Source organism: Talpa occidentalis, unplaced genomic scaffold, assembly GCF_014898055.3.
Source record: "Talpa occidentalis isolate TD23 unplaced genomic scaffold, MPIMG_talOcc4v2.1 talOcc4.2, whole genome shotgun sequence".
NCBI classification, from domain to species: domain Eukaryota; kingdom Metazoa; phylum Chordata; class Mammalia; order Eulipotyphla; family Talpidae; genus Talpa; species Talpa occidentalis.
In genome coordinates, this window is record NW_023602073.1 from 18,071,371 (window position 1) to 18,087,079 (window position 15,709).

Here is a 15,709-nt window from a genome sequence, read left to right on the forward strand (position 1 = left end):
GCAGTGGCTGCGGACAGCTTCATAAAAACCTGGATTATTCTATGGTACTTGCACACAGCTGTCATATACCTAACCCACAGATTTCACATCCTTCCCATTCTTTCAGTTTACAAACATTTTTATAGATTGCCCTCTGCTCTATTTGCCATTAACTCTTTTCTAAACCAACCCATCTCATTGTCGCTGCTATACCACTTTGCATTAAATTTATCTGTAGAAAGGTGTTTTCCTTTATATCTACTGCATCAGGGTAAAGTCCTGATTTTATTCTTTATGTCTCTTGATGGATATTGAGAAATAACCTGCATTTAATTTGAAGTTAAACATCTAGACTGCAAAAACTCTGTTTCTCCAGAGATGGACTGGGGAGCACCTGCGACAGAATCGTCTGGATGCACGTTGAAAAATGCAGTGTTGCTGGGACCTCCCTCAGACCAGTGAGTCAGTCTCTTGAGTATGGAGCCTGGGAAGCTGTCTTTTGGCCATCTCCCTGGGTACGCTAAACTATTTAACAACCACTGGCTTGGGTTATACTTGACAGAATCTCTCAAGATCTTCCGGCGCTCTAAAAGACCTGCTTTCTCGGGCCTCTGGGGCCAGCTTCCCAATCTCTGAACTCCCCAGGCACCCGAGGAGGGGCTTTGCCAGACCACCCGCCGAGTTTGAGCACCACCGGGCGGTCCCGGCTCTCGAGCGCAGGCGCAGAGCCGCGCCGCCCGAGTGTTTCCTTGTGTTCTTGTCCGTCCTCTAACCGGTCGTGTAAACCTGAAGAATTAGGTCCGCGCGGCAGATCGGGAAGTGACCAAGCCCCACTCTGACCAGGCCATGATCAGGACTCCGAGTGGAAACGCGACCCCGGGACCCCGGGCGCCCTGGGGCCGCAGGCCCGCGCAGGGGCTTCCTAAAATCCTTCCGGCTTCCCCGAGCCCGGTGCGCGCAGGTTCCGTGGAAACTCGGGTCCCGCCCGGGGCGTGTCCCGGTGCTCGCCGGGAGGGCTGTGGGTGAGTGGGACGTGAAGGGCCTGCGGGCCGGGCTGGGCTGGGGGGCGGTCTGGAGGCTCCGGGAAGACGGGCAAATAGGGTGTGGATGGTTTGGTGGCAGATCGGGCAGGGGGCATCTCGGTGGGGCTCGGTGTGGTCGCTCTGCGGCGCTGACAGCGGGCGGTGAGCTCCAGGGCGGCCCGGGAGATGGAAAATATCGAGGTGCGCTCTGCACCCCTCGACCTGGGCGACCGCGGGCTTCGATACCGGAGAGTTTCCCAGGTGCTTACTGTGTGCCATGCTCCGCAATTGCGAGTTTTTACCTGCATTAACTCATTTAATCCTGCCATTAAGTCCATGTGATGTACTGTTATTATCCCATGTTACAGATGAGAAAATAGAGGCACACAGAGATCCAGTACCTTCTTCGAAGTTACAGAGCTTGTGAGTAACTTTATTGTGTGGTTTTGATAATGAGAGTTGATCCTTGAACATAGTAAATGTTAATTATTTGTTGGTTGAAATCTGTATATCGAATTCTGGGAACTTAATATTTTGAGCCAATTTCTAGGAACTCTATTGCCCAAAGACTACCTCTTGGTAGCCCTGGAGACCTGGTTTTCTCTGATCTGGGGTTGAACTGAGGCTGCCGAGTCTCTTCTACGGATTCCTTTGTGTGTTGGCAAAGGTTCCAGGAAACAATCAGCTCCATACTAGAAAGCAGCGCACCTAGACTAGAGCGATTACAGAATCTTCAGACCCTGTTTCCTTCTGAATGACAGTTTTAAAGGGACTAGAAATAGGGGAGAATTCTTCCTGAATTAGGAATTGATTATGAGGAAGTGGCATGATCCAAAGATTATCAGATGGTTAGGGTGACAGAAGTTGGCCAGTGCTGTTAGGGCTGGAAAGTTAAGATCTGATAAAGGGCAGATTGGGTACTGTACTTGAGAGAATAATTATTTGGTAGGGATACAGTGTCCATAGAGTACTAAGGTGTCTAAGTAACATCTGAGGAAGGAAGGAGGAAAAGAGAAAAGGAAAGGAACCATGTTGGCAGAACCTCTTAGATGGATCCTGGGTAAATATAAATATAGATCCCTGACCTTGTGGAGAGAGGACTTTCTAACCTCTCTGAATTATATCTTGGGGCTTCTGCTGAGACTTTTGTCACATCCACTGGCCCTCCTTTCCCCATTTCATGTGCATTCTGTCAAGCTAGGAAAAAGAACATGTCTGTCCATACTTTAGAGCAGCAGCTCTTGAAAGAAGCCTCATGAATTTTTTGAGATCATCTTTCCTTAATGGACATGATCACAAATTTAAAATTAATTCATTTGAAGTCAGCAATAATATAAGCTCATGTTATACAAAATATGTACATACTTTGCCTTCTTTTAACTTGTAGCATTCACAGAAGCTTATGAAGAGAGACAAGCAGTACTAGCAATGACGTTTTAAGCTTGGAACCACATTTTTCAAAAGGTGAGTGACTTGCTTGGGGATGCACAAGCTTATGTTAGGGGCGCAGTGTCAGCTGCCTTCTTTCTCAGCCCTCAGGAGGAAGTAGGGAATTTTTGCCCTACTCACTTTTATCTTATACCCATGAGAGGAAATTGATAGAGTAGATTATATGCCCCCTCATATCACCTAGCGTATGGACTTGGCCCATACTTTTATCATTAAAGAACTAGGGACCTAAACCCAAATATAAGTGTCTATTGTCCTTTTCTTTGACTCTGAGAGAAAGTGGGATTACTTTTGGACATTTCTTTTATTCCTTAGAGTTGCTTGCTATTGGCCAGATGTAGACATCATTAGACCTATTTCGACCTTTGCCTTTGACCAAAAAGAAAGCCAGGAAGAGGTAGAAGGGAAAAGCAAGTATTTATCTCACTATAAGATCTGCATCTCACTTAAGGATTCTTCCTTCTTTCTGAACATTTGTATCATCTGAACACATCTGTTTCTTCTAGTAGAACTTCCCTTCCTAGGTGAGTCTGTCAAATTTTGCACAGGGTGGGACTATTCTCTGTTTGCTTGTTGACTACTCTTAATGTCTTCCTTAGTACCTCCTTGTTCTAGTTAATCATTCAGTTATTGAAAAACAGGCTTATTGGCCTGTTTCTTGAATGGTTTCTTCTGAAACATGTACCTTAGTTAAGAGATTTGAGAGTCAGTTTATTCTATTCTTATCCCTTGGTCTAGGCAGCTGGGTATGTCTCCCAGAATTTGGAATCTAAAATTAAACTCCAAGAACCATATTGCATTGAACCAAACAATCAAGTCTAACATCTCAGACAGAAGACCAAGAAGGAGACATGAAAGCAGATTAATTATTTCCCCCTGGCTTTTACGTAACTACAAACAGAGCTATGACCAAAATCCAAATAATTTGGGTAAGTGCTTATACCCAGGGCCTCTGATATCTCACTGTTTCATGCCAAGGATGCCACTTAGCACTGTATTGGGGGCTGAAAAATTTAATCCTTAGGTTACATAGATAGGGCTTTTAGCATAGATGGGACTTATTGCAGCCTTTCAGGGTGATCCTCTCTCAGAGGGAGTCATTCTAAACCTCATGGTTCTCTGGAATCAAGGTCATGTGGATGCCTGAGATCTAGATTACTTGGTCATTTAGGGAATGGAACAGAAAGTGTGACTAGGATGTTCTTTCTCTGCCTGTTGGGAAGCAATAAGGATTATGTAGGGTATGAGTCTGATTTCAGGATTTATCACTTCACCTTGGTCCCAATTACCTAGCCTTTCTTTGCCTCAAGTTCTTCACTTGCATTGTGGGATTAATAATATTGCCCCTCTCATCACTGAGGCATGAATGAGTCAATATTCATAAAATGCTGAGATGAAGAGACCCAAAGAAAGGCCTTTTCCAGGCGCTCACCTTAAAGTTTTTGTTTTAGTTTTAATAGAGGAAGTTTCCTCCATGTTTTTTCTATGTCTATCATATGAGTCACAGACACAAACACACAATGCAGTCATGCATGTCATGTCTGAAATGAAAAAACTACATTTTTTCACTCATTATTTTTCACATAGTATGCAAGAGTGTATACTCAACAGTACACATGTATTAGGTGAGTTATAGGTAATTTAACATTGAATAGGCACAGTTTACTAGTCATCAAGATATTAATAAGCATGAGAGTGAATCTTCAGCTTCAAATTGGCCACCTCCTTTGACCTCTGTGCCAGTTCTTTCTTGCTGAGAATATTCTACCTACTTTTAAGGTGTCCTACATCTTAATATTTAAAGCTCTATTAGGTTCTAGTCTTAGGTAACCATATTAACAGCTCCTTTGAAAGTCTGGCAGAATAAGGGGACACTCTTTGTTTTCCAGGAATGCCCCTCATCATGCCTTCTACTAAAATCCAAATGCTGGGCCTCTTTGGTGGTGAAGGGGTTAGAGTCTCAGCACTATCAGGCTGTTGCCAGCCACTGTGGCTTGAGTTCTATCCCTGGGCAGGGAGTTCTATCCCTGGGCAGTGGGTTCCGCCTGTCTTGCCCACTGTTCCCCTCAGCAGTGTATTTTAGTGGATCCTCCTGTTCTGCTCCCCTCACGCTCTGGTAAATCCTCTCATGCCACGCACCTCTGGCCTACACCCCAGTCCTTGTACACATAAATAAAAATAAATCTTAAAGAAAAATAAATAAAATCCAATTGCATTATCAGATGTTAGTTTGGAGAGGTGTTGGGTTGAGAGCAGGGTCTTTGGGTTATCTCTGAAAAAAGTTTCATCAGATCTCCCCTTTCAGCGGCACCTAATGAGTTTTCCCAGGCCAGTTTCCCCATAAGGCAGAGACATTTCGTTATATACAGTAGGGCAGGTTTATTATGAAAAAAAGGGACTGAAGTATAGGATGCTCGCACAGACACAAGTGGGCAGAAAGAACTGCCCCTGAATGGGACAGACTTGTTCAAAGAGACACCTCCATAGTCCAGGCTAGAAGCCCGAGCCCGGGAAGGAGCTGTCTCTGCTGCTTTGCAAAGGTAGAAGATGGGTGAAGAGAAGCACCTGCTGGGCACAGGCAGGCAGGGTAGCTGCACCTTACCAGGGCAGAAACTACACTGTTAGTCTTCTCTTTGGGAGAGGTTCATTCCTTGTGGGATTGTTAACTGCTTTTAAATTCAATATATCAGGGTTTGCACCTAAGGATTTTTTAAAAAGATTTATTTATTTATACATACAAGAACTGGGGTGTAGGCCAGAGGTGTGGAGGGTGAGAGGATTCACCAGAGAGCAGAGCAGGCAGATCTACTGAAATACACTGCTGAGTGGAGCAGTAGGCAAGATTGGAGAGGTCTACTCTGCCATGTGGGTCACCTCCCTGCCTGGGGATCCAACTCATGCTACAGTGTCTGGCAATAGCTTGATAGCACTGAGACTTTAACCCCTGTGCCACCAGGGAGGCCCCTAAGGATTTTTTCTATATGTGGTTTGACTGGGTAGATTTAAAAGGACCAATGACCCCAAACCTCCATATCCCCACCACTGGTCTGAGCCTTGGTCTGCACCTCCAGACACTTTACTTTTCTATAACTTTTTAATGACTCTGTTAACCATTTCTACCCCCACCTCCAGTTTTTGGTCTTTTGGTGCCAGTTTCCAATCTTGTGATGCCTCCTTCCTAAATTTTCTTCTCTTCCCACCATCATTATCCAAACAACATAAGAACCAAAAAAACCCTCACATATTCCCCAAACTCTACCTAGGATGTGGTACTGCTGCCTTGAGGATTGTCGGAATAAAAGACAGAAATAACAGATAACAGCAACAAAATAGTGATGGAGTAGCTTAAGGATCTGGGATGTGGGAATGTGGGCCAGCAAACCTAGTAAAATGCAGCCAACCTGGATTTTACTGCAAGAATCTAAATAAAGTAAAAATTCCATCTCCTCAGTCAACCCACTGGTAGGGCTTTCAAGTTCCCCATCCCCCTTGTGTGTCCTTGGTGAGGCCAGACATGGACAGCATCATTCTGTTTCTCTGGAAGGTCTCCAAGCATAACTCCTTGGTGGAGATCCTCCAGGGTTCACCTCCACATCTGGGAGGTTCACAGTCTGAGAAAAGAAAAACTTGTGAAACCAGATTGATTCCTAGCCCAAGAGATCTCAAGTTGTGTTGTGAGCAGAAACATCAGGGAGCTGGTAAACAGTTCGCACCTACTGTCATGCTCAAGGGCTCCAGAAGAATTCACAAAGAAAACATTTTAATGGGAAAACTTCAGAGTCCCGAGAGAGGCAGGAAGAACAGGCAGAGATTCCCAGATCCTCCCATGTTCCCAGCAGAGAGGTTGCTGGAGGCAGGTGCACTGCTGGACACTCAATGTAGGTCAGTCCTGTGCTTCCTTCTTATAAGGCAAGTGCAACAACAATCTCATCAGTGGGGAGATGAATAGACTGCTTGGTGACTGTCTGAATGTGGGTTACCAACATTTTAAAAGGAGTCATCTGGGAAAGGTAGCCTAATACCCAGAATCCTTGGGAAGTTTGGCCCCTGTGGCAGAAGGTGGAAGCCACCTGTCCAAGGGAAGCTGAGTGTATGTTTTATTTTTTTTAAGATTTATTTATTTATGCATACAAGAGCTGGGGTACAGGCCAGAGATACAGGGGGTGAGAGGATTCACCAGAGACAGAGTGGGGAGCAGAACAGGTGGATCGACTGAAATTCACTACTGAGGGAAGCAATGAGGGGAGACAGGAGAGGTCTGTTGCACCATGTGGGTCAACTCCCTGGCCAGGGATGAAACTTGTGCTGCAGTAGTTGCGAATAGCTTCACAGTGCTGAAGCTTAGCTCCTTGCACCACCAGGGAGGACCCTTAGTTTATGTTTTAGACCCTCACTGTGAGAGGAATGTTGGGTAGGGCAGCTGGTCCCCAGCCAGCACATTTTTCAGGCACCTCAGAATGTGTTTCTAAGTTTCTTTCTGGGCAGTTCAACTTGTCAGCGCATACATAATTATATTAGATACAAATGCTCAATTATATTTCACTAAGTCTGAGGCATCTGGACTAAAAAGTTCCATATGTGATTCCGATATGTATAATCTAATCTTCCTGACAGAACCCAATGTTAGCCCCTTCCAGATACCTTTTTCTCCAGCCACTCCTCCCATAGTCTCTGTGAAAGTTCAGATGCTCTTTTCTATAGAATAAAGTATTAAGATTGAGCTCTGAATAGCCCCGTGTCTCCAGCACCAATAGTCTTGTGTTATGTCATTTCTAATAAGCAGGAATCCCCACATGGGAACTGGACATGATCATCCAGTTGGATGGAGAATAATGATAGAAACTGAATCCTCATGGCGCTGAAGAGGGGAGTGACCTGTCTAGGTGAGTGGTATTGTGAAAAGACCATGGATATGGTATTTAGGAGACTAATGTTCTTGTCTAAACTCTAGCAATTTGCTTGGTGATTTAAGTGAGATGTTCTCCATTTGCCATATAAGCGAATTGACTTAGGTGAGTTCCAAGTTAAGCTCTGGCAAGGTAATTGTTAAACTTCTGATAGTCTCTGATTATACACGTTTCAAAGAATAACTAAACTACTTGGAAGAAGGGTTGAGCCACAGTGGGGACAGTGTGATAGTTAGCATTTCTGAAATTTTGTTCTCTCTCAATGCCAAGAAAATGGTTTCATCTAAGCTTTATAGTGCCATTTTTACTTTCTTTTTGTGGAGTTACCTTTTTAAAAAGATTTATTTATGCGTAAAAGAGCTGAGGTGCAGGCCAGAGATGCAGGGAGTGAGTGTATTCACCAGAGACAGAGTGGGGAGCAGAACAGGCAGACATACTTAAATAAACTGCTGAAGGGAGCAGCGGGTGAGACAGGAGAGGTCTGCTGCGCCATATTGGGTCACTTCCCTGGCTGGCCAGGGATCAGAACTCATGTTGCAGTGGCTGAGGATAGCTTCATAGTGCTCCACCAGGGAGGCCCCTGGAGTTATCTTTTTTATACTTGAATGTACTTACACTTCTCATTCCTTTATCTTAGTCTCATGACCAACCAGCTACCATAATTAATAGTTCCTTTTACTTTTTAATTCCCTACATCTTTTCACTGGTTTATCTGTTCTTCTCCTCTTTTTGGTTTTGCATATTACTCAATCATCTTTTCCCGATTTCTTCATGTCTCTATGCTCACCATGCCCACCATAAGAAGCTCTGGCAGTATCTCTTCTGGATGTCTTCATTTCTCTTCCACTATCCCTTTTTATTTTCTCCCCATATAACGAGTACAGTGAATTGCATGACTTTATTGTCTTTTCCTTTGCTGGTTTATTTTCCTAGCTCTCAGCACTAGACCAGGTAACATTTGCATTTTAAATGTCTTTCAGGTAGGGAGATTTGAACTGAACCAAAGCATCACATGAATCAGGCTGTTTGTGAAGGACTTGTGTTTCCAGAGTCAGCAATGGAAAGTCTCAGAGGAAATACTGCCCAGTCTCCTACGAATGAAGAAACTTACACAAATGAGAGCCAGTTATCAAGGCAGATAAAAATTCCCATACAGAAGAAATCTTCTTTTGAGAAAACAGCAATCAGAAAAGTATCAGTGACACTCAAGGAGATTTTCACTGGGGAAAGAGGCCCTGAATCCAGTGAATTTAATCTAAGTTCAAAACTTAATACACTGCAGGAAATTCCAATGGGAGCTACAGCCCCCAAATCTAGAAAAAGCTCCAAAGATAATTCAGACTTAATCAAACACCAAAAATGCTTTCCACAAAAGAAACCTTGTAAATGCAATGAATGTGGGAAAACCTTCAGAATTCATGGTGGAGAAAAGCCTTTTGAATGCAATGAATGTGGGAAAACATTTGTCCGAAGTACACACCTTATTGAACATCAAAGAATTCACACTGGAGAGAAACCTTATGAATGCAGTGAGTGTGGAAAAGCTTTTAGCCGGAGCACACACCTTAGTCTACATCAGAGGATTCACACTGGAGAAAAACCATATGAATGTAGTGAGTGTGGAAAAGCATTTAGCCGAAGCACTAACCTTAGTCAACATCAGCGAACTCACACTCAAGAAAAACCTTACAAATGCAACGAATGTGGGAAAGCCTTCAGCGACCGTTCAACCATAATTCAGCACCAACGAATACACACAGGAGAGAATCCCTACGAATGCAGTGAATGTGGAAAAACTTTCAGTTGGATCTCGTCTCTCATTGAACATCAGAGAACGCACACTGGGGACCACCCTTATGAATGCAGTGACTGTGGGAAAGTGTTCAGTCGAAGCTCATCCCTGGTTGAACATCAGAGAATCCACACTGGAGAAAAGCCCCACGAGTGCAGAGAGTGCGGGAAAGGCTTCAGTAGGAGCTCATCCCTTGTTATTCACCAGAGAACTCACACGGGGGAGAAGCCTTACAAATGTAATGACTGTGGAAAAGCCTTCAGTCAGAGTTCAACCCTCATCAGACATCAGCAACTTCACACTAAAGAGTGAGGTCCAAGTTTTGACTAGTGTAAAAAACAGGGCATAGCTGAAAAGAAAAATACATACTTGTTTGGATTTTCCTTCCCTACTAGCTACAAGCCAGTTTCAAGCTAACCTTCCTACTTTCCTTCTTCTTTTTTCTGTGATCTAAATGATCAAATAAGTGGTCGATACAAGGGAAGGATGGATCCAGTCTAATACTCTGGAGGGCTTCAACCTTAGAGTGTATAACTACCTGACACCTTGTAGCTCCTCATTTTCTCTCTTCTATGGGACTTGTGTCCCTGAACAACCAGTAAGCCCAGTTTCCCAACCACCTCAGCCCCTTCCCTTAAAAGGAAATCCTCTTTAAAGTATGTGTGTGTGTGCTTTCTTATTTGATGGCTCCTGTAAAGAAAAGAAGCAGCTAGTTTCAGAATAAGACTGAAAACTTTCCACCCTTTGGGGATAATAATGTTGAGGTAAATTCAGTCTCTACACTTATACAGGTTTTTCTCTTCCTTTCTCCAACTTTAACCATAGCTCTATTACAATGCCTAACTAATCCTGGTTTATTTGATCTCATCCTTTTTATCAATATCCTAAAACGCTTTCATGTCTTCATTATATTGGGGAAAAATGCTGCCTTATTTTTTTAATTTTTTCTTTTGTTTACAGACATTATTAAACTTACACACTCTGGCTCTTACTCTCACCAATATAAAACTGATTTCTCCAGGACAAACTAGGTGCCTATTTCTCAGTCCTTTTCCTACTTGACATTTGCAGAATTGGCATGTTTGGCCACTCTGATGCCTTAAAATTTAAGCTTCTGGGATCCATGATTTGGTGCTGATCCTTTTCCTACCTCCCAGCACTCTTCTGGTTAACAATGATCAGTGTTGTGACTGTGGGTGAAAATTGGACCAGAATAATCTCATTTTATTTGGTTGTAATTCTTGAGGTTATTTGATTGTAAAACTTCTCGAAAACAGAAATCTTGTTTTAGATGCTGAGTAGTCACTAAATGTCCTGCAATTCTTGCTTACTGATTTCTCTAGCTGCTGTAATAAATCTGCTAGACTTCATATGAAATGGCTTAATCATTGATTTCTTTGTTCTCTATTCTTACTGCTGCAGACAAGTCCTCAATAGTTCTGACCTAAATGATCGTTGCTGCCTTTGTCTTTCTGTCTGTCTAGGTGCTTGATTAAACTACCACTTTGTTTAAAAAGATCAGCTTCTCATAATCCCCAGGAAATGCCTCAAACTGTGTTCAGTGTCTTCCACAGTTGGATACAGTTGACCCTTGAAAAAAATGGGTAGGGACACTGACCCCCATGCAATTAAAAATTCATGTATAATTTTTGTCTCCCCCAAAACTTAACTACTAATAGTCTGCTGCTGACCGGAAGCCTTACCAACAACATAATCAGTTAACACATATTTGGTATGTTACATGTATTATGTACTGTGTTCTTAAAATAAAGTAAGCTAGAGAAAAGGTGTTAAGAAAATCATAAGGAAAATAAAATACATTTAGAGTGCTATCCTGTATTTATGAATATCATGTTTATGTCTTCTGTTATAAGAAATTGTGATATAAGTGGCTCACACAGTTCAAACTCATTGCTCAGGAATCAACTGCATTTACTTGCTTTTCATTATTCCTCAATGCATGTGAGTAGGCCTAGTCTTTTTTCCTTATACCATCCTTCTCATGCTTGGCTGCTTCTCAAACTATTCCATGGCAACCCTTTCACACAGCCTTTCTTCCTTGCAACTCCAGAAATCCTATCCATTTCTAAAAGGCTCTACTCAAGTCCTGCCTCTTCTGTGATACCTGTCCCATCTTTGTAGGAGTCCTTTGCAGTGATGGTTTGTATTATTCTCCCATATTACATACCATCTTATAGTTCCCTGTTTCCTTCAGGTGCTTTTTTGCATAAACTGCTTTGAAGTCAGTTGTCTTAAATCTCTTAGGAGCCCAATCTAATACATAGTACAGTACAGTCCTGGACTCTAGTTGTAACCTAAACGAGGAGTGATTAATAATGTAATCTCTTGTCTTTTGAATGGTGACATAACCTCGTCCAATTATCACCCTCTCTGTCCTACCCTTAGTTATATACATTAGAACTTCAGGGATGCAGGCCCCCTGGTTTTCCACTTCATGAGACTATTGTAAAGAATAAGTGATTGTATTCATGTTAGGTGATGAAAACAGTGCCTGATATATAGAAAGTGCCCAATAAATGCTAATTTTTCTGGTGCTACTGCTTCACAGCTACCTGTAGCCTTTGATTTCATTCCCTGTATGGTCTATACTTCATTACCAGGTCACAATCAAGTAAGTTAGAAAATATTTCTTCTAACTGCAGTAATAAGCAATAGCCATCAAAACATAAACAGATCAGCATTAGAGAACAGAGAAAGTGCCTAGAAGATCAAGATCAGGACAAGTTATAGTATAGTTATTCTGACAACTAAAGAGAGACAGTCATTTGCTTACATTGTACTTGGAAGGAAACAATGTCTATTCTTCATGGAAAGCAAAATTTTCCTAATAGATTTAGGATGAATTTTTCCATCGGCCTTCATGTAATTATAGAAAGCATTTTACACCAAAGCAGTAAAATATTGTATCCTCCACAATGCCGAGCACACAGTAGTTTCTCCAGTGAATACTTATTTAGCTCATATAATGCTCAGAAAGGCAGGTGTGAAGACTGTTCCTTCAGATATAGTAGGGTTGGAGGGAAAAGGGCATAGAGTGTAGCAGAAATTCAGGTACTTACTGGGTATTGGGGGAAAAAGTTCTTTTCATACATTTGAGCCATAAAGTCACATTATGGGGTGAATAAACTAAAGTTTATTGGTGTTAATAACTTCTCCAAGGATCAGGATTTGACTCCACTTCTGCTGACACCAGTAATGAGCCTCTAAAGCTGGACCCTGGCAAGATCTAGAAAAAAAAATGGAAACCGTGTAAGGAAATGTTTAGAAGTGGGAAATAACCCTCAGTTTGTTGCAGTAGGAGCACTGGAAATCCCTATGGCAGGGATTTCAATGAAATAAAAAAAAAAAAACGGAGCAAGTTGATTTGGATTGAGCAGATAATGGCAAACCTTGAGCACAAAATCATGTTTGGGTTTAATCTTTATGGCAACAAGGGGATAACAGGAGTTTTTTTTTTTGCTCATGCTAATTAAGTTTAGTTGGGGTAGAGGACACATAATTGTTTGGAAATAGAAGACAGTGGGCAGAAACCAGGCAGGGTGCCGGTGTCTTAGAATAGTGATAATGGGAAAGAGAAAGCAGCAATCAACTGAAGAAAAAGGCAAAGAAAGGTAAGATCAAGGGAAAATGGTGACTAGAAATGGGTAACGCAGAAGAGTGACCAGTGGCTACGTTCCTTAATTGCTATTGTTAACTTTCTCATAAGCCACCAGGGCATGAACTGCACTTCTGACACACGCTCAGCAGTTAGTCATGAACACAAAACATAAGTTGAAGGTCTGCTAAGATCAAACTGCATCTTTAAAAAGAAGTCAACCTTGGGCCTCCCCTGGTGGCGCAGGCGGTTGAGCACAGACAGCCCTGTAAAGCTGTCCGCAGCCTCTGCAGCGCCGGTTCGATCCTGGCCAGCCTGCGTGGGTCCCACATGACGCAGCAGACCTCTCCTGTCTCCCCTCTGCTCCCCTCAGCAGTGTATTTCGTCAGTCTGCCTGTTCTGTTCCCCGCTCTGTCTCTGGTGAATCCTCTCACCCTCCTGCGCATCTGGCCTGTACCCCAGTTCTTGTATAAATAAATAAAATCTTAAAAAAAAAAAGAAGCCAACCTGGAACAAAAGTCTTTAGGGTTTTTGGTGGGAAAGTCGGGTCAGAAGGCAGAGAGATCAGCCCTATTTTAAGGTGAAGAAGGAGGATCTTCCCAAGCCAGCGATTTACAGCCACCTGGCGAAGGCGGAAGGAGGAATCTTCAAAACAATGCGCCTTACTCGGAGCCCACACTCGTCGCTCAGCGCGGGCCGAGAGAGAGAAGGCTTTCTTTCTCCTTGGCCATCCCTTGGCAACTGTGGCCCGAGCGCGAGACCATCCGGCGGGTAGGAGGCTCGCGGCCGGGGCCAGGGCCAGGGCCACGCAGGCCCCTCGCGGCCGCCGTAGTCTGGCGCCCACCCGGGCCGGGCGTTTCCTCCAACATGGCTGGCAGTTCCCGGAGCCACCCGGCAGGCGCCGGTCACCAGAAGCCCCGTCTCTAGTTTCCCGCTTCTTGGGGGAAGCTCCGAATCACCTTCAGCCAAAGAACCAGGAGGTCCCCTAGTCGCAGGCTGCCTGACTCTCCGGGGAAGGTTCCAGCACTGGGCTCCTCCCGCGGCCCCATGGCCCCAGCACCGCCAGGCCTCAGGACCCCGGCAGTCACAGTCAAGGTAAGCCCGTTTCTTCTCTCAAAACAATCACTTGTTACGCTTCCACTGAGAAGCCAACATCTGGGCCAGTTACGGCAGTGGTGGTGTCTGTGTCAGAAACGTTAGGGCGCCTGCTTTTCAGGACCAGCATTACAGGAAACAATATTCGGGCCTTACAGGGCCGCAAGCTGCACCCTACCAGAGTCTAGAAGCTCCTGAACTGGCCGCCCCAAGAGCTGGGTGTGTTTGGTGATGAGAAGCACAGGGGGACAATGCTTGTGTAGGCGAGGGCTAGGTCTGCTTTACACAAATAAGGTTTTCAGTAAGTGCAATTCTAATTGGTAGGAAGGTTGTCAAGCGTGATTGCTCGAATTGCAATCCTGAGCAGGTGGTTTTGTTACAGGGCAGGGAGAGGGGCGCCCCACACCCCACAAAAGGGCCTTCCCTAAATAGGTTCTGCCATGACTGCATCAACACAAAACATATGAGACTTTAAAGAAAAGGAACTTTAATACAATTAGGAAACAATACAGGAAAGGCAAAGAATATAGTTTCTAAATCAAGCACCCAAAGTTACCCTCCCCTCATGGGTAAAAGTCCACCCTGGCAGGATTGGGCCAGAGCGAGGCCCCAAAGCCTGCCACAAGTCTAAAGCATCTTCCAGTGGGGACCCACAGAAAAGGATCAGAAACAACCAGACAAGTCTGGGGGAAAAAGAACAAAATCAAAATCAAGACAAAAACCGCCATTGTCACCTCCCCACAGCTCTCACCCACATCTGTGTCACCCAGTCCATGACCAAAAGGAAAGCACAATTTCTTCATGTATCTCTCAGCAACATGTGCCTCCTCCAGGTCTCCTTGTGGCTCGCCATCCTGCTTCCTTCCTTCGCCCATCTCCTCTCCAGCTTTTCCTCCCTGCTCAGTCCACCCTCCTTTGGGATGGGGCAGGAAACCTGGAACCTCCCCTTTTTCTGGGGACTACCCTGTTACAGTTTCATTTTCTTTTTGGTAGTGGAGAGGTGTGGGCATGCAGGAACATGCTGGTGGCTCTGTTGTACCTGGGACTTGGCCCTTAACAGTGTCCTGGCTCTGGTTGGTTGGTAACCATATTCATAGTTTTTATGTGTCATAGCTTTTAATTTAAGACAGAGCTCAGCACTTACAGCTTCCAGTTCTCTATCTTCTAAAAAAGGATGGCATGGTTTAATGCTAAAATGCAAGTGGTGGTGGTAAAGCAAGATGTGGAATAGTATGTGACCTTATCATGAGTAGGAAGAACTGTCTAGGTACAGAGTGTGGGAAAGGCTGATGAGTTGTGCGGTTTTCTTTTACAAGAGTACTGTTGCTTCAGATTGCAGACTTCTGTAATGAATAGTATTTATTAGGGGAATGAAAACTTGACCATGCCTCTCACTTTTAATATTGTTTTAAAGCTTTTTGATTTAGCAATTTGGAGCTCTGTGTCTTATCTCAATTTAATACTTGAAAAATGAAAATGAAAAAATGCATTGTTGACTATGCTTACTGAATCGGTATATTCATTTTTCAATCCCAATTTCTAAAAATTATGGTATAATTGACATATAATGTTAGTATTATAGTTTTTTCTCCTCCTGACTAAAGTAAATATATAATAATGATTCAATATTTTTATATATTACAAAGTGATTACAACAATAAGTCTTGTTAATTCTGTCCCCATACATAGTTACAAAAAGTTTATTTTTCCTGTGATGAATCTAAAGCACCTTTCCTGTATGCAATACAGCATTGTTAACTATAGTGACTGCTGTGTAATGACACCACCCTGACTTACTCATTTTATAACTGGCAGTTTCTACCTTTGGATCACTTAATCCATTTCACCT

At 43.5% G+C, this 15,709-nt stretch overlaps 2 protein-coding genes across 12 annotated transcripts in view; both read left to right on the plus strand.

Moving 5' to 3' along the window:
- The first annotated feature begins 368 nt into the window (after window positions 1-368).
- Window positions 369-11,967, plus strand: ZNF391 (zinc finger protein 391). 9 transcript variants are annotated; one of them, XM_037519086.2, is made up of 7 exons: window positions 952-1,001; window positions 1,370-1,424; window positions 2,389-2,465; window positions 2,766-2,974; window positions 3,189-3,379; window positions 7,234-7,333; window positions 8,338-11,967. In XM_037519086.2, the coding sequence occupies exon 7, from the start codon at window positions 8,370-8,372 to the stop codon at window positions 9,459-9,461; it is 1,092 nt and encodes a 363-aa protein (XP_037374983.1). In that variant the 5' UTR covers window positions 952-1,001; window positions 1,370-1,424; window positions 2,389-2,465; window positions 2,766-2,974; window positions 3,189-3,379; window positions 7,234-7,333; window positions 8,338-8,369; the 3' UTR covers window positions 9,462-11,967. The 9 variants fall into 9 exon arrangements, with proteins under 9 accessions (XP_054554003.1, XP_037374985.1, XP_037374986.1 ...); XM_054698028.1 differs by lacking the exons at window positions 952-1,001; window positions 2,766-2,974 and adding an exon at window positions 369-437; XM_037519088.2 differs by lacking the exons at window positions 952-1,001; window positions 2,766-2,974 and adding an exon at window positions 450-494.
- A 1,653-nt stretch (window positions 11,968-13,620) lies between these two features.
- The window catches only part of LOC119251869 (zinc finger protein 420-like), a 189,279-nt gene continuing 187,190 nt past the window's right edge, over window positions 13,621-15,709 (plus strand). For all 3 annotated transcript variants that reach the window (XM_054697989.1, XM_054697985.1, XM_054697995.1), the window contains exon 1: window positions 13,621-13,860. The gene's annotated coding sequence lies outside the window, so the exon portion shown is untranslated. The remainder of the gene's footprint in view (window positions 13,861-15,709) is intronic.

Bases quoted from the DNA above. Each gene is read 5' to 3' on its own strand.
- ZNF391 (XM_054698028.1), top strand. From the start codon at position 8,370: ATGAATCAGGCTGTTTGTGAAGGACTTGTGTTTCCAGAGTCAGCAATG.